Here is a 23,251-nt window from a genome sequence, read left to right on the forward strand (position 1 = left end):
ATATTTACTGAGGTAAATATCTACCACTGGCCACCGACTATGAGGTGAATAGTTGTTGTATTAAGATATACTTAAACTGCAGTGGGAGAAAATAACACCCAAAAGATGATTTTTAACTCATTTATTCCTGTCAACGACGACACGTAATTTTCAAAATGGTCATGACTTTTCCAGTCTGCACTGCGCAATCTCTGAACGTAATGTTTTCTATGACTCACACGCCTGGGGGCTGGGGTGGAAGGGGGCTACATCCCTAATTGGCCTATACAGGAAAGTGCCGCAGGAAAGAGTAAAGGTTTTGGCCCCTCCACCCTAACCAAGCTATATTATTTCAAGCGTGTATTTTCTTATCAGGGTTGGACACATTCGTTTTCGCTTTCCCATCTGCATAATGTACTATTTTATTTGTTGTGATCGGCGTTCTCGTTTCAGTGCGTGAAACATCACAGACGGTAAGTGACAATGGGCCTTTAAGGACACTGGCGCGAAAATGTTCTCTGGACTTCGTTTCTGAATATGGTTACAGTGTGTTTCAGTCCAAAAATATGACAAAAAATCCCTGAACTGGAATTTTCGCTGCTAAATATTGTTTAGGGAGGCTCGCAACGGTTTCCAGGAGTTTCCAGCTCTTTTACTTTGATGTGCCAGTACAGTGGAACCTCGATTTAACGAACCTCTATATAGCGAAGTCGTCGATAAGGAACGATATTCTTCTCCCCAGTGATTATTGCTAAATGATATCAAACAAATGTACAATCGTGGTCATTAATTGTGGTCATTAATTTTTCTTGACGTCACTTGTCACCATAGAAACAATATAACCTGATAAAACACCCTTAATTTTCGCTTAGGGTGCTTTTAACTCAAAAACGAACACGGTGATCTCCATTTTCATTATTGAGAAATGATCAACATGAAAAAATACAACTTTTTGCAAAGAAACAAAAAATTCTACTTTATGTACGTTATTACCGAAGTGGTTATTAATGAATACAAACCCCGAGAGTGCACAGTACGGACTGGAAAGCTATTTAATGATATGCACACTGTTTAGTAATTAAGTGCTTGATACAGTAGAACCTAGATGTAACAAAAGGCCAAGGGACTGGCAAAATGTGTTTGCTATAACGAGGTTTCGTTATATCGAGGTTCTTTTCCATATATTTTACTATTACTGGGGCGAAGAATATCGTTCGTTATATCGTAGACTTCGCTATATAGAGGTTCGTTAAATCGAGGTTCCACTGTATGTTTTATTAAAAACATTTTTTAAGGTTACAATGCTTTCATCAAGTCATAGTTTCTCAAGTACATGTCCCAAATGCATGGGGAGTATTTTTCGATTTTTCCTCCTATAATGGATCTTTCTTTATTATCATGGTTTTCTGATAGTATGTTGAGCAAAGTGTTATAATAGTAACACATTTTAAATTGGGTACTAAATTTTTAATGTTGCGTTAATTTCATCAATGTTTCAATTGTTTGTCTTGCAAATGCTATTAGATGAATTGCCGCCTACAAACACTGGAAAACAAAGAAACACGGTAAATATGAAATAAAAACAACCGTTCCTCAAATAGTTCACACACTAACTATAATGTCGAACTTTTATTTAATTTAAATATAATAGTGATTTTTTAACTGGGCGTTAGTCCAGTTCATAGATTCGGTAGCTCATTATACAATTTATACCTCATTCTCCCTGTTGTTTCGTTAATGAGGGTTTTGTTTTTTGCGTATATTTTGAAGGAAAAGGAGAGACGTCATGTTATGTTGTGTAGAATTAGGAGGAACGCTAGGAATGAGTTGGATGACAGGGGAGGAAGCAGGTGAATGCGAAGTTTTCGGGACGAAAAGATTGAAAAAGTTGTTCAAAAAACGCCATTTTGAATAATAGCGGACATATTTGACCGGTGGAGACTAGAGGAATCGTGGACTCTGGGGACGAGAATGGCGAGTCGCAGCCTGAATGTGAGTTTGGAATCCAAATGAATCGAAAAGAAATTTTGTAAGGATGACAGGAAGAATTTCTTGTGAGAGGAGGTTGAATTAGGCTGTGCACTGAAGGCAGTCGGTGATGAGAGACGAGTTCAGGTATGACATGTGTTTATAATAGAATGTAGTTTACGCGTTCCTATGTTTATATACCTTTATTGCCAGCTTTCGCTTTGATTTTGGACCGGCGATCCGATTAAAACAACTTGAATTGTTTAGTTAAGTAAGAATACTCAAAGCAATGGTCGTCGGGTTTTTGTTTTTGGTTCTTTAAGAGCATTTTATCGGCATTGCATTATTATATTTTTGGAAGAAATGCGTGGTTTACGTTTTTGGCTGTGTTTGCTAGATCTGGTTTTGTTTGGCCAGAAAATTACTGAAATAAGCTTAACATATTTCTTTTACCCTTTGTTCGCTTTTTGGAGGCAAAGTTATTTTGGCTACTGTGTGCAACATTGAAGGTGATATAAAGATAAAGAGGGTTAATTGTTACTGATATCCGTTTGCTTCAAATCTGTTTATAAGCTCGGGGAACTTGCTACAAAACGGAAATAATTTTTGAAACTGCATGAAGCTGATATTGCATGGCTAAAAATAGTTGCCTAAGTTCATGATGGTGCATGCTCTCATTATAGTCGCTACTTATAGATCTGCTACGAAATGGAATGAAGTTGTTTAAAAACCGATAGCCTATTGAATATTGGTCATACACCGATACAAGCAATTTGTTCTTTAAAAAGAAAAAACCTGGCGGTTTGCTGCTGTGTGAGAGTTTTAGGGCCTGTTTACATGATTCATGAATGACTCATTCCGGAACAAGTTAATCCCATCCCGATATATTTCACTCTATCTGTTTACATGGTACCAAGACAAAAGTCAAGTCATTCCCGAATGAGTTCATTCCGGTTTTTAAATGAATTTGATTCCGAGATGAAACGGCCGCGCATCTTGTGAAACCACATACAGAGGTCACAGTTTGAACTCAGAGCAAAAAAATGTAAATTATTGCGTTTACTGTTTAGCCCGAAGAAGCAGCCCTATGGTCAAATTGCTTGTTAAAATTGCAGATATAGCTATCATGAGCATTAAAAATAACATGTTTGCGCAAAACATGCGCCATCTTGTTTTGATCTTGAGTGAAAACTACGCACGTGAAAACGACTTTGGTCGAGCTGGTCGATTATGTCATGTGGAATGTATGCAGTCAACGAACTTCATTGTGAACTTGTTCCGAAATATAAGTCATTCTGGAACTATATGTAAACAGGCCCTCATGTGCAAGCAGCAAGGCGTGTGAGGCACGGCAGCGAGGTAATCCTACTCCAAATGAAAAGGTTAATCGGAGTGCTATATTTAAGCTAACTGATCTGCTATTTAGCTGGCTTACTAGAATGGATCGCACACCTTGCTACCTCGCACTTTTGTGACGACCTGCTGTATGACCCCTTATAATAGACTGTCTTTACTAACCCGGTGGAAGTCGTCGTTCAAAATATGGGTATCACAGAACTGTAAATTGTAGATCACTACATCAAGGTTTTTTGGTGTTGTGTTCATGTGTATACATAGTACTCGTGTGTGGAAAAATTCACTGCATTTAGTGGGTTTCTTGTTTAGTGTTGTTTTGTTTGTATGCACTGTGACCAGTGATTTTTTTTCCTCCCTTCCCCTCAGGCATTAGCAGGCCATTCACTTGTTATGCAAGGGAAAGAAAGTAAAATCCCAGGTACCTGGGAGAAAAGTGAGTGGGGGGACTCCCCTGCCTCTTATGTTCTCCCACCATGGAACTCCTTTGTAAAATACTTATACCAATCAAGTGTAAAGGTGGATGACAATAACTTGCACCTGTCATTAAGTTTTTATGCAGCCAAACATTGAAGTTATCACCCGTAGCATTTCATTCTGAATGCAACTTGTAAAGTAACACCAATCAAAATGTTTACCTGTAACATTGAGTGAGCTCATGATCAGCCGTAACAGGTGTTACGGGTTACAGCCCTTAATGACAGCCCTGTATAAGGGATGATAACATTGTTGGTAGCTGTGAAATGAATTCTTTATCTTACCTTCTCAATTGTCATGCTTTCAAGATATTTACTATACTTAATCGTTTGTTTTTTTAAAGGTGTTATTTGGACTTGTGAAAATTTAAAAATAATATTTGACAGGTGAACTCACATAAAAATGCAAGGTGAGATTGTGTGAGTCCTTCTTGGGTTGCTGTATGTTCATCCCACGTGGGATGCTGCCTAAAGGATTCTAAAATGACCTGGGTGGGGTGTCACCCAGGATCCTGCTAATTACTCCAGGTGGGATCCCACTCGAGATACCTGCTGCTAATTCCACATGGAATTTTAGCTGTGCATTGATCCCAGGGGGATCCCACCTGGGATCCTAAGTAGTTCTAGGCAGGATCTCAGCTGGAATCCCATCTAATTCTAGGTCTCTATGCATATTATCTGAAGTGGTAATTCTGCATGATCAGGCAAAAAAGATATATTAATTAGCTGTCTTAGATAAGAACAGAATCAATACACTGTGCACAGTGTTGTCATTTGAGTTTGATATATTCAATGTAGTCATCTCATTCATCATAAATACATAATAATTGTAATTCCATTCATGTGGCCACCAATGAGCCACAAGGTGACAATATTAAAGCTAGGTGTTCTTTAAACAAGAAAATGACTGGTACTGAGCATTTGCTCAGGTCAACTTGAAGGGGCTTTATAATTATTATAGGTAGGTGATTGTATTAATGGGGTGATGGTAATGGACTTGGTCCATTATTATTACTGAAAATTACTGAAAAGTTTTTTCAATAACTCAATTTTGTTTTTGTTTATTTAAGGAGTTATAATAGTTTCAACAACTGATGGGAACAAAGTGGTGCAAGGAACACTGCTGCTATCATCTGCATACCTAAATCTGGAAAGGCTGTATTAGCTCACATGAAGGGAGAAAAAGGTTGCTTTTTATGTAAAGATAAAGGCGATGGGGTTGACAATGGCTTACAGAGATTTTGGCTTTACAGCACAGGCATGTTGCTCCACATGATACCCATGGAAAAGTTGTTATCCGGAATGTTATTTAAAATGGAGAACAGGTACGGCCTCGTACCCAGACGCCTCTCTCTTGTTTGGGGACATGGGCGCGCAAGGGCTTCGCGCTCGCTTTGTTCTCGCTTCGTCGGAGAAAGAAAATCGAGGCGCCTGAGGAGGAGGCAGGAACAGGTAAGTGTTACTAGCAGTTATTGTATGCTGTTACTAACCAGTTAATTATTTTCAATACAAGTTTTTTTAACTTTTTCATGTATCCAACACTTATTAATTAACATGATATATCTTCTGGTATATTTTATTTATTAATATTATTATTGCTATGGAGGTGATATCCTGAAGGGAGAGATGAAATGGAAGTGAAGTTCACCATTAGTTAGTCCGTCTGATCAAAACCAGTGAAGTTGATAACGACATGCCTTGACCAACTTATAATTATAAATAATTATACTGAATACTGTAAAGTTCCGTGTATGAGCCGCACCCGTAGATAAGCCGCACCCCCGATTTGGAAGCTCAAATTTTGGAAAAAAAAATGTACAGACAATAAAGTTTGAAGTTCAACTGAAGTTCTATTGGTAAACAAACAAGGGCAAACAAGCACGGTTTCAAAACACTGACACGGAGGTTGTTGCAATGTTTACTATAAATTAAGTCTTACGAAAGCAGAACTTCACTTGTCTTACCTCCTTTTTAGTTTGAGTTTACAATATCTAAACTTGGATGCTCTCTTGATATCATTATTTCGAGATTATCACTTCTAGACACTGAAACACTTGAAATTCGTACGAATCGTATGCGAACGATGAATGCTTATAAGTAGCCAAGCTTTCAATGTAGAGAGGAGTCTGGGCATTAAAAACAAACATGGCGACATTTTCTTCGGAAGAAACTACGTACGTTTTTAAGATTCTTGAAAACTGTTACCCGCAACAGGATAAAAACTTCATGCAGAATAAGAGTTTGATAATCCGGCAGATGCATTTGCTGTGAAGGTCAATTAAAAAGTGAAGCGGTCAGCCATTTGCCTTGTGATTACTTGCGTTTTTCTTGGTGCTTTCTCGCACGCGACGGAAAGACATGCTTTGAAGTGACCGCCAAGCTTCACTGCAAACAGCTTTGCAGATGAACCAAAAGGTAGTGAACAACAACAAAGTTTTCAGGTTGTTATATGTTTATTCAATGATGTCTTGAGAGGATTTTTATGAATATTAATTAGGCCTTTGAGAACTCCAACCAGAGATGTTTCCGTAGATAAGCCGCACCCCCGATTTTTGACTTGAATTTAGAGGAAAAAGGTGCGGCTTATACATGGATCTTTACGGTATTTTCAAGTGCTGAATCAATTTTTTTTATTGTGGTCAATGGGATAAATGGTGCTTCTGTGTCTTTGCTGTTTAAATAATTTGACCTTGTGGTGTGTTAACTTCAATTGTCAAGGTCATTAAAAAATTTAATTATTGAATATCAAGTTAATAAATCATTAAAATGATTTATTAACTTGATATTCAAGCTTCAGAATACATAAATTAGCCTCTCTACTAGTATTGAAAGGTGTCTTAGTTAATTACTTGCTTCACTACAGTATGCAAATGACAGCTATCACAATTCTTGTGAGTGAGCAGATAACATCAAAACAGCTAATAATGATTAATAAATGCATTTATATGGCAGATTTTCCATATGTATTATGTTCAAATAAGCCGATGAACTGTTGGACAATTTCTACAGATTGACGGCAGTACTTTATGGTTAGATATGAATTGGTTGATGCTTTGGCATACACTTTTCATGTCAGTGCACCTGCATAACTCATAAGTGCACAGCTAATAGTATTTCCGAAATGATACGATTTAGCACCCGGGGGGCTTATTTACTTTTGGCACCTCATGGAAGGGCGCTTATTGAGACAGGGCACTTATTTAATTTTTTGAGAAAAAAACAAACGTTCAAAACAAAACTTAAATATATATTGAAATAACTAACAATAACAGAAACTGTCAGTAACAAATTGTTGAAAGTTCAGTTACTTTTAAAAGAATTGTTTATTTTAGCAGTAAATATATACATGTTCGGTACGGTGAATGTTCGTGAGTTTATCTATTCGACATTGATGACATTTTCGTCCCCAGAGGCCGCAATCCTTTTGGGAACGAGAATGCATCAATGACTTCAATAGGGGTGGTTATCCACAATAGGAGGGGTTATTAGAATGGAGGCTCATAACAATGGGGCACTTATTAGAATAGAGGCTCTTATTGGAATAGGGGCGCTTATTGACAAAAACACATTCGAAGAGGGGGCGCTTATTCGGAAGGGGGCGCTTATTGGAAGGAGGGCGCTAAATCGAATCATTACGGTAACCAATATTGTTTGGCTTTTTCACTGCCACTGGAAGTGTGGAACTAAACTCATACAACAAAATGTTGCATAGAGAAAGTGCTTTACTCACTCTATTATTTAGCAGTATATCAGCGTGAACTGTGTTGCCTTTTTGCCCGGTCACATGTGCCGAATTTAATTGCAAGGCTGTTTTATGTTATAATTTATTTCTCAATTGTGTTTACAGAAAATGTCATTACTTCCTCCACAGAAGGGATTGGGAATTCCTGGTGATGGGAGGGGTCTCAAAGGCCAAAACGGTAAGGAAAGGTATGAAGCTAAATTGGATTTCTGGAGGGTTCCCTCAGGTTGGGGGTGGGGGGGGGGGGTCTTAGGAAAAATTCCTTCTGAGGGAGTTATGGATCATTTTTCTTCAGTTAAGCAAAATATTATTTTCTGATAAAAAAAATAGGGCGTCAGATGTCAATATTTCTAACTGCTGGAAACAATATGAAGTTCAACTTGAAGCAAAAAGCGATAACGATTGTTTGAATTCTTTGTTAGACCATGTGTAGGGGTGGGTAAGGTGGGGTGTAAAGTCCGTTGAAGGGTAGGTGCTGAGGTAATTGGCCCTTTGAGAACTAAAGATGCACACAGTGTCCCTTTCCCATTCCCCAAAGATCACTTGGTTTCCTGTTGTCTCTGGTGGGGTAATAGAAGGGATTTTTTTGTCTAAATCATGAATTATCAACAACAAACATCGGGGATGATGTGGTCCAACTTCTACAACAATAAAATAAAGAATTTTTGATTTTGTATCTTTTTTTCTCACTTAATGATTAATAATAATGTTACAAAAAATTCCTTTAATATAGAAAAGTGGAAAACAGACGTTATAGTAAAAAACGTTCGGTTTTTATTTGTACATATTATAGCCTTTTAACCTTTTTTTTTAAAAAAATTACGTCTTAGCGAACATTATGTTGAGTAAAATTTGTATAAGTAATTGTGGGTACTTGCAGTGATTCTATAAAGTTAGCCTTTTAAAATAGTAAGCTAAAAGGATAAGGCTCGAGATGGGATTTAAAGTTGGAACCTGGTCTTACCAATGCAGTACTGTATGATGCTTTTAGATACCACTGAACCAACATTGATTATTTTGCATGCCTTGATAATTTTGATAATGGTAGAGCATCAGAGTAATATCGAAAAGTTTCAGGTACATGTATGAAGCTGATGTCAAGTGCGATTTTTGTTGTAGGTTTGTTTGGAATCTTATGTTAAGACGCTTCGGACTTGAAATTGATAAAGTTCTTTGGTAGTGATTGCTGGCTGAGAAGGCTATAGGCTAACGGAGTTTCTCATTCCTAAAATCTGCAATTTGAATTAAGTTATGCACAAAGCTGTGGTATAAAAAGACAGTAAACGCCAAGAAAAATACATTTTTGCACCGTGTTTCCAGCATGATAAATAGATCAAGTTATGTTGATTTGGACTCGAAGTAATTGATATTTTTGTTACTATGGGGGCCACTCATGGAGGGGAGGGGGGCAGCACATTGTGTTGTTTCGAACAAAATTTTTCTTGTTGTGTGTGGAAGCATTTCATCTGTTCGCTAAAATCTGCTTTTGTTCACGTGTTGCCAGTTATGTTTTCCTCTTGTTTGTATATCCCCAAAGGCTATTTCGATTAAAGGCAAACGTCAGTTTACTATTTTTAACCAAGCCAAAGTTGCAAAGTGCCCAGCCGTCGTGACTGACAAATACAGCATTTCCTCCGCGTAAATAAAAAAAATGCTTGAACTGAAAGACGTTTGCATTCTTCCATGATATGTTTGAACAACAATGCCCAGGATAAACCTTCTACTCATACTAACTTCATGCAAAAAGTCGATATCTCGAAGAGATCTTTGATTTATTTCAAAATTTAACTTCCCTTAAGGTAAACAACCAACTGGCAAAGTTTGGTTGGAAATCTATGAGCAGTTCTATTTCAAGGGAATTACCTTAAGGTCTCTATTCAGAATTCTTGCAATACATAGTTCCGTTGTGAAGGCCTTACTTACAATTTTAGTGGCATTTTGTGGAAGTGCCGGGAGTAGACGAATGGTGACACCAAAAAATTTCCATACAGATAGCGCATCCAATTTTTTAATAAGCGCCACACTCGCGATCCAATAAGCGCTGCATTTAAGGCGCAAAAAATATAATAAACAGCACCGCGCTTATTCGAATAAATACCGTAACCTGATGATAGTACTAGTGGCTACGTGCATATCAATCAGGATGTGAAAGGTATGGGAAGCTTTGTGGTAAATTGACAATCAACGCATACCGAAAAATAAGGGTTATAAGTGCTCCTGCTTATAATCGTTTCTAGTTTATAAGCTCATCTACATGGAAACAAAAAAAACATCCGGATATAAGCCCCCTCCCCCCCTATGGTAGATGACAGTACTGAATAGGGCTAAATGTTGCTTTACAGTACACACTCTTTTATCGGACACATATATGGACAGGTGCTTTGTTGCGCATTTTATTTGATTTCTGATTTTTGTGTTGGTCCCCTTTTTTATTCTATTTTACTGTACCTTTTATTGGGATTACACGCCTCCCATGCCTCACTGCCTCGCCTCGCATACCCCGCTGCCTCACATATTTGGAATACTCTAACGCAGTTATCCTTCAACAACACCATTCCATTCCTTAACTCTAGGTCTCTATATCTCCAACATAATTCTCAGACACTTAAAAATTGTAAATCAATTTGCTATCCAGTCCTTGATAATCAAAATATTAAATGTCAGCCGGTTTCATCTTAAAGAAATTTACTAGCCTACTACAAACTCAACTTATCTTCTTATCTTCGTTCTAAAACTTAAAAGGATCTTTCTCTCATTTTATTCAGTTGCAGAGCAAGAAAATACATAGTTCACAACAAGTCAAGTACATGTACACAAGAATTAAAGGCAACAACTAACGAAATGGATCCACAAGAAAGAACCATCTCACAATTATCAAGAAGGATTATAGTTCAAACAAAACCCATGGATTCTGACGCAACTTTATCAGCTGATCTGACGTTTCACCTCTACAGAGTAATGCATCACACTCGCGAAGCAACTAAAACATAAAACAAAGTAAACAAAAAGCCAAAGAACAAACTGCCGTGCAGTTATTAATACTTCACATCTGTAGAGGAATTACACTTCTTGCTTCAGTCCATTTGCCTTCTGCTTTAAAATACAAATGTTCTTAATCGACACACGAACTATACGCAATCGCGTACTTCTGTTTCAGGGATAAAAGTGTTCAGTTTGTTAATTCTGCAACTCACTTGAAGTTAACTAGAGCCATGTGATTTGTCTAACAACGTCACGGCCCAAACGTCACTCGACTTACATAATGAAATACACTTTTTATTTATTTAAAATGAAAAATCTCAATGAACTGTACTCACAGCTGGTGATTACAATGAAAAGCAATGATTGTACTCTGTATATAATATATTACTTATATATTGCTATTTCCATAATATTTCACACTCTAGCCATTAACTGTGCCTGACAACAATCCATGATAATAATCCATCTTCCCCATAAATTTATTACAAACCTAAAAAAAAGCGTCTCTCTCCCAGCAAGTCACACAACCGCACGTTTTGTCCTTCGTCTAAACCAGCCAACGATTACCTGCATAAAGCTCGCAACCACACTCACCATCAAGCAAACCAAAAGTAACTTTTCCATTTCTTCTGTATGACTTGCACAACCGTCTTTACTCCTTTGAAACAACTCCTTATATTAATCGAATATACAGAATAACCACGGCCAAAAAACCTACCATTTTCACGTTGTACCGACATACATGTATATATAGACCTGTATAATACACTAAGAACTTCACGACGTCATGAATAACTTGACAAAGCGTCGATAAAAATGACTTAGAAAATTTAAAACCCTTTTTCAAACTTTCTCTAACCGCACCTTACCGGCAACCGAAACGTCCTTTCTATACAAAAATATACGAAATGACCTCCGTCCAAAAAGAATCGCCTTTTCAGACTGAAGGTAACTAATATCATCAAAATTTCGCCACAGGACGAACACGAAAGTATTCAGAAAAATCACAATTACACCTTTACAATTATCTTTCAAAGTGTCTCAAACCGATACACTGAAAGGTCAATTCATTTCAACACAAACAATGTGATATCTCTAATGTGGACGTCATTTCCCGCCCAGTTTTAAGCTTCTTTAAGCTTCTTGTTTATAAATATTTACAGTAGTAGTAAATGTGCGCATAAGTGCATTATTCAAAACCTTACTAGCAGCTTTACAGCCAATAAATCGATTGTAATTATGAAGACAGTTTTTGTTGACGGCATTTAAAAAAAGGTTTCTAAACCAAACAAATAATGTGATAATGATATGACATCTGAATTTCTTTTCTTAAAAGGGTGACGCGAAAGCAGCATCAATTAACTTTCCTGGAAAAAGATACATAAACAAACATTGGTGAAAAATCCTTGTCAACCTTCTTTTCTTCTTTATTTAATCTACTTTCTAAATATTTTCCTCAATGTGGAACTTTACTCGTCCGGTCCACCTGCTCCATAAGGACATACGTTCATCCGTTTCAATGGCGTCTTACTCTCCTAAGCAGCCGCTGGGCAGAACATTTTCATAGAGCAGCTCCTGCAGGTTGACATATTCCTAAAGAACACGGAAAACAAATGTAAACTGTCGTAAAATAAAGCCCAGGTTAATACCAGATTTTACCTAAAAACACCACCACGAATGTACCTTACAACGCCTGTTTTTTTTTTTTCTGGCCTCGCTTCCCCGTTCCTGTTTACATACGAATGTTGTGTTGACCGTAATAAATGAAGTTATCAGATCATTGTCACCTGGCTCCCAGTTTGTGAATTTATAGCTCAGGTGGTACAGCACTGGACCGGTATTGCGGAGGTCACGGGTTCGAATCCCCTTTAAGCCCTGCATTTTTTTTTTTCAGGCTTTTTATCTTCAATTGCTTTAATTGGTGGGCTTGCGGTTAGGATCGCGTCATTGCTTGAATGTTGTGCTGGTTGCTGTTGTGACAAACGAAAGCTATACAAGCAAACTATAATGACGATGACGATGCTCATTGTACTATGAAGTTAACATTTGTTTCAGACAGTGGTAATGTTTAATGAAGTAGATGATAATGCACCGAGGATAGATTAATTAGTGCTATTTTATCATTCATCGAGTCTAACCTGTTCATCGTCCCTGATCATGCTGTGTAACGTGGAGCGCAGAAACTCAAAGCTTGGTCTTTCAGATGAGTTTTTTTTCCAGCATTCCATCATGATGTTGTACCTGTTAAGAGTAGACATATGATTGTAGCTGGGCCTACTTGGCTCGAGTGTGGAGCTCAACTGTTTTAGACTAAACATGTACTTACAGTTTTGGACTGAGAAATTTTGGGCGAGTCATGCGGTAGCCATTCTTTAACAAGGCGGGAATCTCTCTCATGTACACGCCAGGAAACGGGTCACCACCTGTATCAGGGAAGAGTAATTTTCAAGAAAAAAAATTGTAATCTATAATATGAAATATGTGCTGTGTTTGCATGACCCACTGCAACCACGGAATACGGTTTGTGTTATTCTGAGACTTAATGAAGTCATACAGCAGATGATGTATAAACGTGTACAGCAAAAGTACACAATCTTACAGTGTCTTATAATAGCATTCCAGGTAGTCATTCTGTCCCGAAAGTCGAATTCTAACGGCTTTTCATATTACGGGCGGTCAGCAGAAGTAACATGACTAAAACCTTAATCCAATCATTGTCTAACTCTTGTTATAAACTTATAAAATTAAAGCACAAATTCTTTTATTGCCAGCTTAGGTAAAATCTGTAGTTTGGGGATTTGGTTTGCGTATTTTTTGCAACTTCGATAACTGCACAAAACAGGAAACTCATTTCGTGTTGTTTCTTATGGAGCTGTCTGTTTTTTCTCTGTATTTTCTGGCAGGTTCAAGAGAGCTCATACATACACGTTTATTCCAAATTTTATATATACAATAAACATAAATTTGAAAAGGGGAGTTCCGAGGTAAGCCCTAATATATATTGATAAAAATCCCCTCAAGGGGACAATCACCGCCGATTTGCAGTCTTTTGAAAGAAAAAACTCACTACCATGTACTAAAAGTCTTACATCTGCATAGATATCTTGTTTGTTGATGCCACAGTGTATAACTATGGTGAGTTAGCAGAAGATTTGTGACAAATTAAAGGTACGATAGTAATTCGCCTTCTGCCGTTTGCACGGTATTTGGAATTGACGCCCATTAACACTACAACAAAATTAAAATTTGCCCGGCACCGATAATTTTTTTAAAGAAACAGTCAAGTTCTCCTTATATAATTATTGGGTCCGGACCAATTTTTGGTGTAGTGTAAACGGGCCTAGCAGATTGATATCACATACCCACAGTGAAGATTTCATACATCACAACACCAAAGCTCCACCTTAAAACATATGAAACCAAACTTTGTTGATACTTATAAATACAAGTATTTTACTTTGCTTTGTTTACTGCAAACTGGGAACTATTTGAAACAATGCAGTTTGTGATTTTTTTCTGCTTGTTAACATGGCTACTCTAAATCACAGTGGCCTAATGGTTAGCGCGCTTGACTCCGAGTCGAACGGCCCGGTTCGTGCCCTAGCCGGGCGCTGCGTTGTATTCTTGGGAAAGACACTTTACTCTCACAATACCTCTCTCCACCTGACCCAGATGTATTAATGGGCACCGGCAAGTTTACTGCAGGGGGTAACCCTGCGATGGACTTGCATCCCATCCAGGGAGGAGTAGGTAACAATACTCCATGGTACAGATACCGGGATAAGCTTCGGCTGTATGTGGGCCCTTGGCTCGGAAACAGACTTTACGGTTAACTCGATGAGCTGGTAAACTTTTGAAATCCGAAACATACAAGGGAACGAATTATTTATGCATACTTAAGTATTTGCTTTGCCTTTAATACTTGATGTCGTAAATGTTAACAATACTATGAGTGGAACAAAGCAAACTTACACATCACTGGCAGTTGTGTATGCGCCACTGCCAAACAAAGCCTCTGGTGCCGTCCATTTTATTGGCAGACGTCCCTAAGATAAGATTACAGTATTACTAATAATGTTGAAAAAGTGTGGGTTGTGGTGTTTTTTTTTTTGGTTTATAATTAAGGAGAGTTATTAAAACAGATGGGCTAATGAGAAGTTACCTCGTGGGTTCGTACATAGATGTCTTCTTCCTGTACATCCCTGGCCATTCCAAAGTCTGTGATCTTGCACACTTCTTCATTACCGACCAATACATTCCTGGCGGCCAAGTCGCGATGAATGATCTAAATAACAAGCAAACATAGGCGGCAATTATATTCTCAGTAATCCTCCTATATCCCATCTCCCTCGGAATTAATTCAGTTGTTCAAAACGCACCAAAAGAGTTACAAAGAGAAGTAAAACATAAACTCCATTAAGCTACAACTAATAGTCAATAACCTTTTTCTTGGACAAATAGTCCATGCCATCGCTGATCTCCCAGGCGAACTTAAGCAGCTGCTTGGAAGTGAGGCTGGTGCGAGGTTTTACTGATGGATCACTGTAGTAGTTATCATGGACACCTCGGCTCTTCCTCAGGTATCCAAGCACGTCACCATACTCAGCGTACTCAACCACCACTAAGGGCCGTGCTAGTATATTTTAGGCAATTTATGTCAGTTTCACAAATAGTTTTAAAGTACAACTAAAGTAAAGCGGGCGTTTTGATTGATTACTATTTGCCCATGGGTGTACGCTGACGTATGCCTTCAACCTGGGGGCGCGCGCGCTGATCTGATGCGACATGGCATAAGAAAGTGCCACTACTTCACGAGTTTTCACATGTTTTCTCAAGAAGCTACGCTTCTTTTGTACTTAGCAACCTCATGCGTGCATTAACTCATTAGCGCACGCTGTGGCGTTTACCGTTTGTAAAATTTCTTCAGCTAACGAAGAATTTTATGCTGACAGCCAGGCTATGTGACGCTGTTTTAGTAAAATACAGGAAATACAAACTAGTTTTAAACTCGAATGAAATTTAAGATACCTGTGAATCGACAGAAAAATTCTTCAAGAAATACAAGGCGATCACATTAGACCAGATTAAAAAGGATTGCAAAAGAAATAAATTGGCTTTTGTTGAGAATAACAGACCTGACTTTTTTTGTTTTTGTTTTGTTGCCAAGATCGGTATTGGAAAGTGAAATAAGCAAGATCAGGAAAGAGTCACTGAACAAAATCACCCATTACATCACCCTTAGCTCACCTTCAGTGGTAACACAGCCATAAAGGCATATGACATGAGGATGAGGGTCAAGATGCTTAAGAACTGACATCTCTGACAGCAGGTCTCGCTTCTCTTTTTCCGTAGCGTCCTCTGATCAGTAGAAAGAGAGAAATTATTTAATTGAGACGACAATCTTTAAGGAAGGTAACTTCAGTTAAATTTTTAGTTAACATAATAATTATGTGTATCATTAAGCTATCAACTTAGCATAAAGAAATCACAATAGGTAAAAGGCTATAGCTGGCGTTTAGAGGTAAGGATAAACTGCTACTACAAGTTGAACTCGTAGTTTACTAGTATTTATATTGTAGTTATAAACTCTTTGGTTCTGATTGTAATTGACAAGACTACATCAGCTCGACTGCATTTAATGCCTAAAATAATACCTCAGTGATAGGTTCTATAAAGACAATTCATGTAACCGAAATAACCTTGAAGACTCTTCACTGCCACTACAGTCCATCCTGGTTTCCCCGGTAACCCCAAAGCCAATCCTCGTGATACCACACCAAAAGCACCGCGCCCAATCACCTTCTCCACATTCAGGTTTGCTCGCGGTATTTCCCATTCAAGATCGCCAAAGAATGACGGGTTTAATGTGAGAAAGCCCGGCTCGGTGGAATGCCTTCAAATGAATGACCGGAACAAAATTGTTAACATGTTATATTCGAATAAAAAAACTAGTAAACTAGTGGGTAATGTCTAAACTTGTAGATTAAACTTGAAGAATAAAGTTAAATTATTCAATCCGCGTCAGTCTGGATACCTTTTGAGAGATGCAAGAATAAATGTATTCGGACAAAGAGTAAAGAATTCTAACTATCTTTAACGGGGATTGCACGCGTAAATAAAAGTTATAATCAATTAATTTAGAAATACATACATATTGTTCTCGTCGACTTCGTCATCTGAAATGTTAAAATAAAGTCACGTCACACTCGTTTATTTACTTTCAGTCTACAAAAGAATATTTTTTATACAGGAATAACAAGACCGTAGCTGATAAAATTCCACCCAGACACATTGAAGAAAAATGGTCGCTATATATTTGGAGATAAATACACACAAACAGGCACACGACTTATAATTAAGGTGTCAAAGCTATTGTTTGTATGAAAAATAATGTTACAATAGATGGAATGGACAAGACGGCAATGTACAGAATTGCAAAAATTAATAGAAATAATATAACTAAGTACAAATAAAAGAACATTACCGATACAGAAAAGGAGTAAAAATGTTATTAATATAAGTCACGTGTCCAGATTCGGCTCATAAGTTTTTCTTTGTATCGCTAGCGTGCAATGTCAGACGTTAGTTACCTTTTCGCTTGTCTATCTCCCTTCTGGATCTCTTAGTTACGTATCGTCGAATTAAAAAAGCACAAATTACGATTACAGCTGCAACCGCGGTGATTGACAGGTACTTGGTAACTGTGTCTTCGTCATCTATTCATGAAACAAATATTCTTTTTAGTTGTTTTCCCTTACATGCGCGGATATAGAAGACTTATCAAGCTATCCGTGTAAAAGTTCCCTTATATGAACTGGATGCGTTAACCGTGTGCGCATTACGTATGAAATGTGAGCTATTGAGGACCTTCTACAAGAGGTGACTAAAGGATTGTTGAAACAAATGCACTTACCTATACGTTGTTTGGAAGCTGCCGTATTGTCGATAGATTGTAATACTGTAAAATAAAAAATCTTATTATACATATGAGGTTCTGCGCCACAACAATGGTCATAATTGTTGAACCGCTTCGTTTTTGTCAATGTTTCTAAATTAAACGAGGACGCTTTCCCCATTGCTTACATTGAGTGGTAATTTTCATTTCTTTTTTTACCCAAAAAATATGCTATAGGTAAATTTGGCCAGAACTGCAGCTTTGATTGACTGATATATGTTTACTATTATTTTTTTGTTAGCAAACTATTGTTATGCCATACACGATTATGTTGTTTTGACACATTTTTCCATTCGATCTCACGCAATTTAATTGCAGTCAGCCTGAGTCTTCTAATAAATGTTCACGCTTATAGTTGTAAAATCATGTACAAATTCAGGTTATGGACCTGAGATACTGCTGCTCACACTAAGAAGCCCATCATTTTTACACCATACTTGAGATATTTAACAGTGTGACAGAAAGGAAAATTAAACGATACTAGCTTTTCTGACTTAACTAGGTTCGACCCTATCTTATTGAAGATTTGCAATGAAGCTAAACTTAATGAAAGAGTTTAGGACAAGATAACATCTCACTCACCTTTCTTGTCATTATTTAATATTTTCTCTTGTAATATGAATGTAACCGAATCCCATCCAAGCCTGTTCTTTGCTGTGCACGCATAACTTGTAAAGTCGTTATCATTTACAGGAGTGACTCTTCAAGGTGGTTGAGTTCCAGGTACTGTTAAAACCGACACTGATCTTTTCTCCGTGTTTATCCCAAGTAAACGTCGGTGAAGGATTTGCAGCTGCTATGCACTTCAGCGTCGTAGAGTTCCCTCTCAGCAACTCCACTGACACTTGCTTTAGACTGGGGAAATGTATGCTTGGTGCATCTGAAAACAAATTCATCAAAATACATTTAGTCAAAACTATTCAAGTGCACAGTAGAGATGATCTAAATAAAGCCTTTTCATAGCTTCAGCGAATATAGCACTAAACGTTAATCAGAAATTGATAAAGAAAATGTCTATTGTTACAGTTTTTATCCTTCTAAATCCTTATATTGTATTTTTGAAACAAAAATAAATAAGAGAAAATACTAAACTGATTAATGTAAATGCTGCTGCTACAGCTGAAAGACGGAAGTCTATTTTGCCAATCTTAACAATACTACTAATGAATTGCTGAGAACATTAAAAGGCGGCTAAAATCAACAAATGATCTTTGACGTACTGTAATGTAATTGTAAAAACAAGGGAAAAGGTATTATTATATTTTATTTTTATCTTTACTATTATTATTTCTACTACTGTTATTATTATTTTCGTCACGAAAAACTTGCAGTTTGCGGTCCAAATGTCTTTAATAGTCGGGTAGTGAGAAAAAAAAAAACTATCTTTCAAACTATAATTAGTAGGATCCGGGAGGGGAAATCCCAGTTCTTCCCGTGTCTTAATTGAGTTAACATACTTGAGGGAATTTCTTAACATTTTTGTTCCATTGCTCGGTTAACATCAACAAGAGATTATATAGAATCTTATTAAGCAACCACTTGGTTGCTCTCAACACAGACAAAAGAAACTCACACAGGACATCAACAGTAGTGATGGGTGAACTAAAATTGCCATTAGGAGTCAGTGATACACAGATGTAGTTCCCAGCCTGTGATCTGGTAACTTTTCTTATGTAGAGAAATCTGCTTTTTCCCGTCTGTACACGAAGGCTGTCCTTGATCCATATCACGGGTGAATTCGTTTCCATCCTGCTGCGACATGTGATGTTCAGTTCATCACCTTCTTCTACATCCAGGGTATTGTTTTGAGGTTCTAAATGATAAATAACACTGATATCTCTCCAATCTCTATCTTTATTAAAAAGCAATTAATTTTATCTAGAACAGTACGTAGATATTTTCTTTTGGTTAATTAACCTAAATGAAAATTTTAGAAGAAGTTATCCATCCTCGGAAATGCTTCACAGGAACTAAATATTTCAAAGTGAAATTTCTCTTACTTGTTGGGAAGCATTTTATGTATAGTCTCTAATAGATAACGTTTAGGATTGCCAAAATTCTCGTGCGTGTTCACGGTCAGTCTGTTTCTCCTTCATTATTACAACTTTTGAAATGTTGCAAATATCTGCATTTAAACTCGTTTAAAAATCGTTTTATCAGATTTATCGAAAGCCCGCAAAAGCCCACTTGATACCGTTATCCAGAAATAAACAAACATCGAGAATGCCTCACCTGGCGGTGTGGGTGGTAACGGAGGTGGATCCTAGAAAGGCAAACAGTCCTCTGTTATTTTGTTGTAATAATGGTAAGGTGTTTCATAGGTTAGCTTTTAAACTAAACGTCTTAAACGGAAAAAAAATCAATAACGGCTGAACTTTGTTTGAACGCATTCTCCCTGTCACGTGAGCCCTGTACATTGGAATGAGATCCTAGTCGTTACTCACAAGTATTTTATATAAACCATTTCTTACCTGTACAGAAAGTGTAAACCAGCTCTGTATAATTCCCGGAGGATCAACCCCGGCACTCTAACCCTGACCCCATATTCCCCAGAATCATTGGGTTTGGCACTGAAAAGTTTAAAGGCTACGGAGTAGTCATGTGCTAAATCTCCTGCCCAATATAAGCGTTTCGTTATCGAGTTATTTCCCCTCAATACTGTTTGGTTTCCTGACGGTTCGTGGACGAATGCAATCAAGTAATGTTTGGCAGCGTTAAGCTCTTTATCCCAAGGTCCAAACTGAACTTTCAATTGCTTCGTTTTCTCTTGTTTAGTGAGAGACAACTTCCAAGTGAATGTTTGGTTGGATCCAGTTACTGCCACGGTTGTTTTGTTCTCCTTAGTAACAAAACTCAAGCTATATCCTTGATCAAACACTGAAAATAATTATGAAAATAGTGTGAGTTAAATGAGGACATTGCAAAGAAGAAAACCCTTTTTATGTTGAGGACGATTGTTGAGGAGAAAATAAACAGAAAAGAAATGCAAAGGAACAAAACAAAAAAAGAGAGGAAAGGCAAAGAAAAAAGGAAAAGGCAAAAGAAAAAGGATAAGAATGGACAGGTAAGTAAAGAACTGAGAAAAAAATAAATAAATCAAAAGCAGCAATGAATTCAAGTGAAAAGCGTTTCAGTTAAAGGATGACGAGCGCCAATTGACTGATAGAAGCGTTTCCAAATATTTCAGCTGAGGAATTTGATTCTACTGTTGGAAGACTTTCTGTGTTTTGTGGGATCTAGTTTTTGCAATTGGGAGAAACTGGTGTTTTTGTGCAGAGATTTTTTTGCGATTTTCATCTAATCACGTTCAGTTGCAGTTACAGCATGTTCGTAATACAACATGACATTTTGATAACCTTATTTGATTGTTGAAACTTGTAATTTGATTAAAACTGGAAGACGATAAATATTCAGCAATGTCTACTTGCCATTTATTGCCCATGGGTATATTCCAAGTTACTACTTTCGTTTTTCTTTTCGTACCTATATTCTTCGTCCTCAGAGCAAAATAAACTTTGTAGAGGAAAACATTGCGGTAAATATTTATTTGTGGATTGCAAAAATTAGAACACGCAATAATTTTGTGTAAAACCGTATATAAACTGTTATTCTTACTGTTTGCGCTAAGAGTAGACTGTTACGTTTTCTGCAAAATGTTATCATCTGGGGAAGGGCGGAGGTAGGAGCATAGCTAATCCAAGCCCTTTCTTCATTAAGAAACACTGATGTACGTTCTCTTTTACTTGTGCTTCAGCACATTATCTGAGCTCCGGCATGTTTGTTTTAAGGATATAAAAACATCAAATAAATAAATAAATAACAAAGGTAAACACGTTGATGGATTCCTCTGATATGTGGCATATCAAGTATTCTAGTGTTTTGGTTAAATACCCATGCCACTTTACTTTCGTGCGTTTGTTTTTTACCATGCTTACTGCTACCCGATTAATTTTAAATCAGGTGTTTTAACATAGATGGCTTGGCTTTCCTATGGCAAAAACCCCGGCCTACTCCTGAGTGTTAAAAAAATTGTACAGAAACCCTAGTTACGTTCTTTAAACATCGCAGGCTGAAAACCTTCTATGGAAGGGTAATTGTTATCAAAACCCAGAGGTGGACTAGAAGAAGGCAGCCAATCGTTTTAGATAAAATATTTTTGATACTGTCTTGTTGTATTTTAACATAGCGATTCCACTAGCCTTCTTACATTCGATAAACATTTCTCACTGACAACAAAAGTTCAAGTATACTTACAAGCAATCAAAAGTAAAATGCTGAACATATGACGGATGACAATCATCTTTAGCTGGTGAAGATGAAAGGTAAAAATAATCCTCTCTGGACTTGTGTTAAGGATGTGTCAGTGGCTTCTTGCGTTTGACTTACTTCCTATGATGAGAATTTAGCCATTTAAAAACTACATTTAGCACCTTCCTGGAGCTGACCACACAGAAGACTACGCAGCAGAAAGACTGCGCTGAAAGACTTCTTTAGACCGGAACAAACATGAAATTTATTCAGGAATGTCTTGTCATATTCTTCTTATGATTGAAAGGATAGAAACCTTCAACTGCAGAAAACGAAACAGCTGGTTTGACTGAAAGCCAAGTTGGATCAAGTTCCAAATAAAAATATCTGCGTATTTGTTCCTAAACGTTTGTCGCTCTAAAGGAAAATCTACATTTCAAAATTTCAGAATCAAAATTTGTGTTATAGCAGGCCCTACGTAGTCATCTATATCTATATTTACAACAAATACAGAAAATCTAGAAATTCTGGTGGTATAATTTGACTATTATTTTCTTGGGCCGGCTTGACAGGCTTCATTGTTTATGAGCTTTCACATGAGAGAATTTTAAGGGTTATTACTTGACCTCATCAAAATTCTTAAACCTGAGGAACTTTCTGTACAAGGCCTTGAGGGACGGTATTATTTAGCGGCTATAGTATGTACAGCAATAAAGCGGTCGGATACAAAGTCTAATTGTAAAAAGGAAGAGCTTTTAATACCTTTCCGTAGAACAGCGCTCTGACTTTCATTTTCTGTGAATGGGGTTCAATATACCTTTCCTAATAAAAGGCCTCATATTTGGTTAGCCAAGGAGAAAGGTTTGTCGCTGAAAACACACCATAGAGTTTCCATTGATAATCGGTGTTCGAAGCAACATAACTAATGCTTAATGTTTGTTTTGAAAACACAGCAACAAATGAGAAAAAGACATTGTTGTTCAAAATTTAATACCTTATTCTCGAGCGGAAAGCGCAACAAGTGTATCAGCCTAAGGTTAGCGCAACGAGGAAAACGTAAGTTACACAGCCAAACATGAGAAAAAGCTAGGGAAAGACGGGAAATGGGGCTGAGGGAGATTCAACACGCAATAGCCATGCTTTTAAGTATAGGATGCCAAAGTTTCTAAGGACGTTTGTTTTTTTTTTCCTAGATCAATAACAGAATGGGACTTGCTGCCCGCTGACTTAGTGAATGCAAGTCTATCGATTTTAAATTAAATTTAGGGAAGCATGTAAACAAGTAATTGTAACTAAGTATTTTTTATCTTATTTATACATGTACATTTTGTTTTTTTATTTTGTACTCTTATAGTTGATGTGATGTCTTAAACGATGTTATCAACTTAATAAATGTAGATGTAGATGTAGAACACCATAGAGATAATTAAACATTTTTTTGCTTTGAAAAGTGTTGTGATATTTGGTGGTGTTTCCCACTGTCTCTGCCACATGTTTTTATAACAAGTAATGCCAGTTGAAGAGCTCAAGGGCTGGATATTATTCAGA

At 37.2% G+C, this 23,251-nt stretch overlaps 1 protein-coding gene and 1 pseudogene across 3 annotated transcripts; one reads left to right on the forward strand and one right to left on the reverse strand.

Annotated features, from left to right (window-relative positions):
• The first annotated feature begins 1,956 nt into the window (after nucleotides 1–1,956).
• Nucleotides 1,957–10,326, forward strand: LOC144663330 (uncharacterized). Of its 2 annotated transcripts, XM_078524225.1 has the most exons (5): nucleotides 1,957–2,094; nucleotides 4,121–4,186; nucleotides 4,847–5,228; nucleotides 7,624–7,696; nucleotides 10,284–10,326. In XM_078524225.1, the coding sequence occupies exons 3-5, from the start codon at nucleotides 4,947–4,949 to the stop codon at nucleotides 10,304–10,306; spliced, it is 378 nt and encodes a 125-aa protein (XP_078380351.1). In that variant the 5' UTR covers nucleotides 1,957–2,094; nucleotides 4,121–4,186; nucleotides 4,847–4,946; the 3' UTR covers nucleotides 10,307–10,326. The 2 variants fall into 2 exon arrangements, 1 of the variants encoding a protein (XP_078380351.1); XR_013572599.1 differs by lacking the exons at nucleotides 4,121–4,186; nucleotides 7,624–7,696 and having other exon boundaries at nucleotides 1,965–2,094.
• A 1,323-nt stretch (nucleotides 10,327–11,649) lies between these two features.
• Nucleotides 11,650–21,926, reverse strand: LOC144662279 (fibroblast growth factor receptor 1-like; annotated as a pseudogene). Its single transcript, XR_013572421.1, has 17 exons — nucleotides 21,710–21,926; nucleotides 19,927–20,332; nucleotides 19,688–19,718; nucleotides 19,029–19,268; nucleotides 18,038–18,335; nucleotides 17,414–17,458; nucleotides 17,091–17,216; nucleotides 16,652–16,676; nucleotides 16,200–16,393; nucleotides 15,748–15,858; nucleotides 14,943–15,133; nucleotides 14,663–14,785; nucleotides 14,473–14,546; nucleotides 13,863–13,903; nucleotides 12,827–12,923; nucleotides 12,639–12,741; nucleotides 11,650–12,093 (listed from the first exon to the last, which is right to left on the reverse strand). The product of XR_013572421.1 is annotated as a fibroblast growth factor receptor 1-like (transcript).
• Nucleotides 21,927–23,251: the final 1,325 nt, after the last annotated feature.

Source organism: Oculina patagonica, chromosome 8, assembly GCF_052425735.1.
Source record: "Oculina patagonica isolate OP01 chromosome 8, crgOcupat, whole genome shotgun sequence".
Lineage (NCBI taxonomy): Eukaryota > Metazoa > Cnidaria > Anthozoa > Scleractinia > Oculinidae > Oculina > Oculina patagonica.

Coding starts and splice junctions, on each gene's coding strand:
- LOC144663330 (XM_078524225.1), top strand. CDS start 4,947: ATGAAGGGAGAAAAAGGTTGCTTTTTATGTAAAGATAAAGGCGATGGG. Junction 5,229..7,623: donor TGAGGAGGAGGCAGGAACAG/GTAAGTGTTACT, acceptor TTGTGTTTACAG/AAAATGTCATTACTTCCTCC. Junction 7,697..10,283: donor GGGTCTCAAAGGCCAAAACG/GTAAGGAAAGGT, acceptor CATTTTATTCAG/TTGCAGAGCAAGAAAATACA.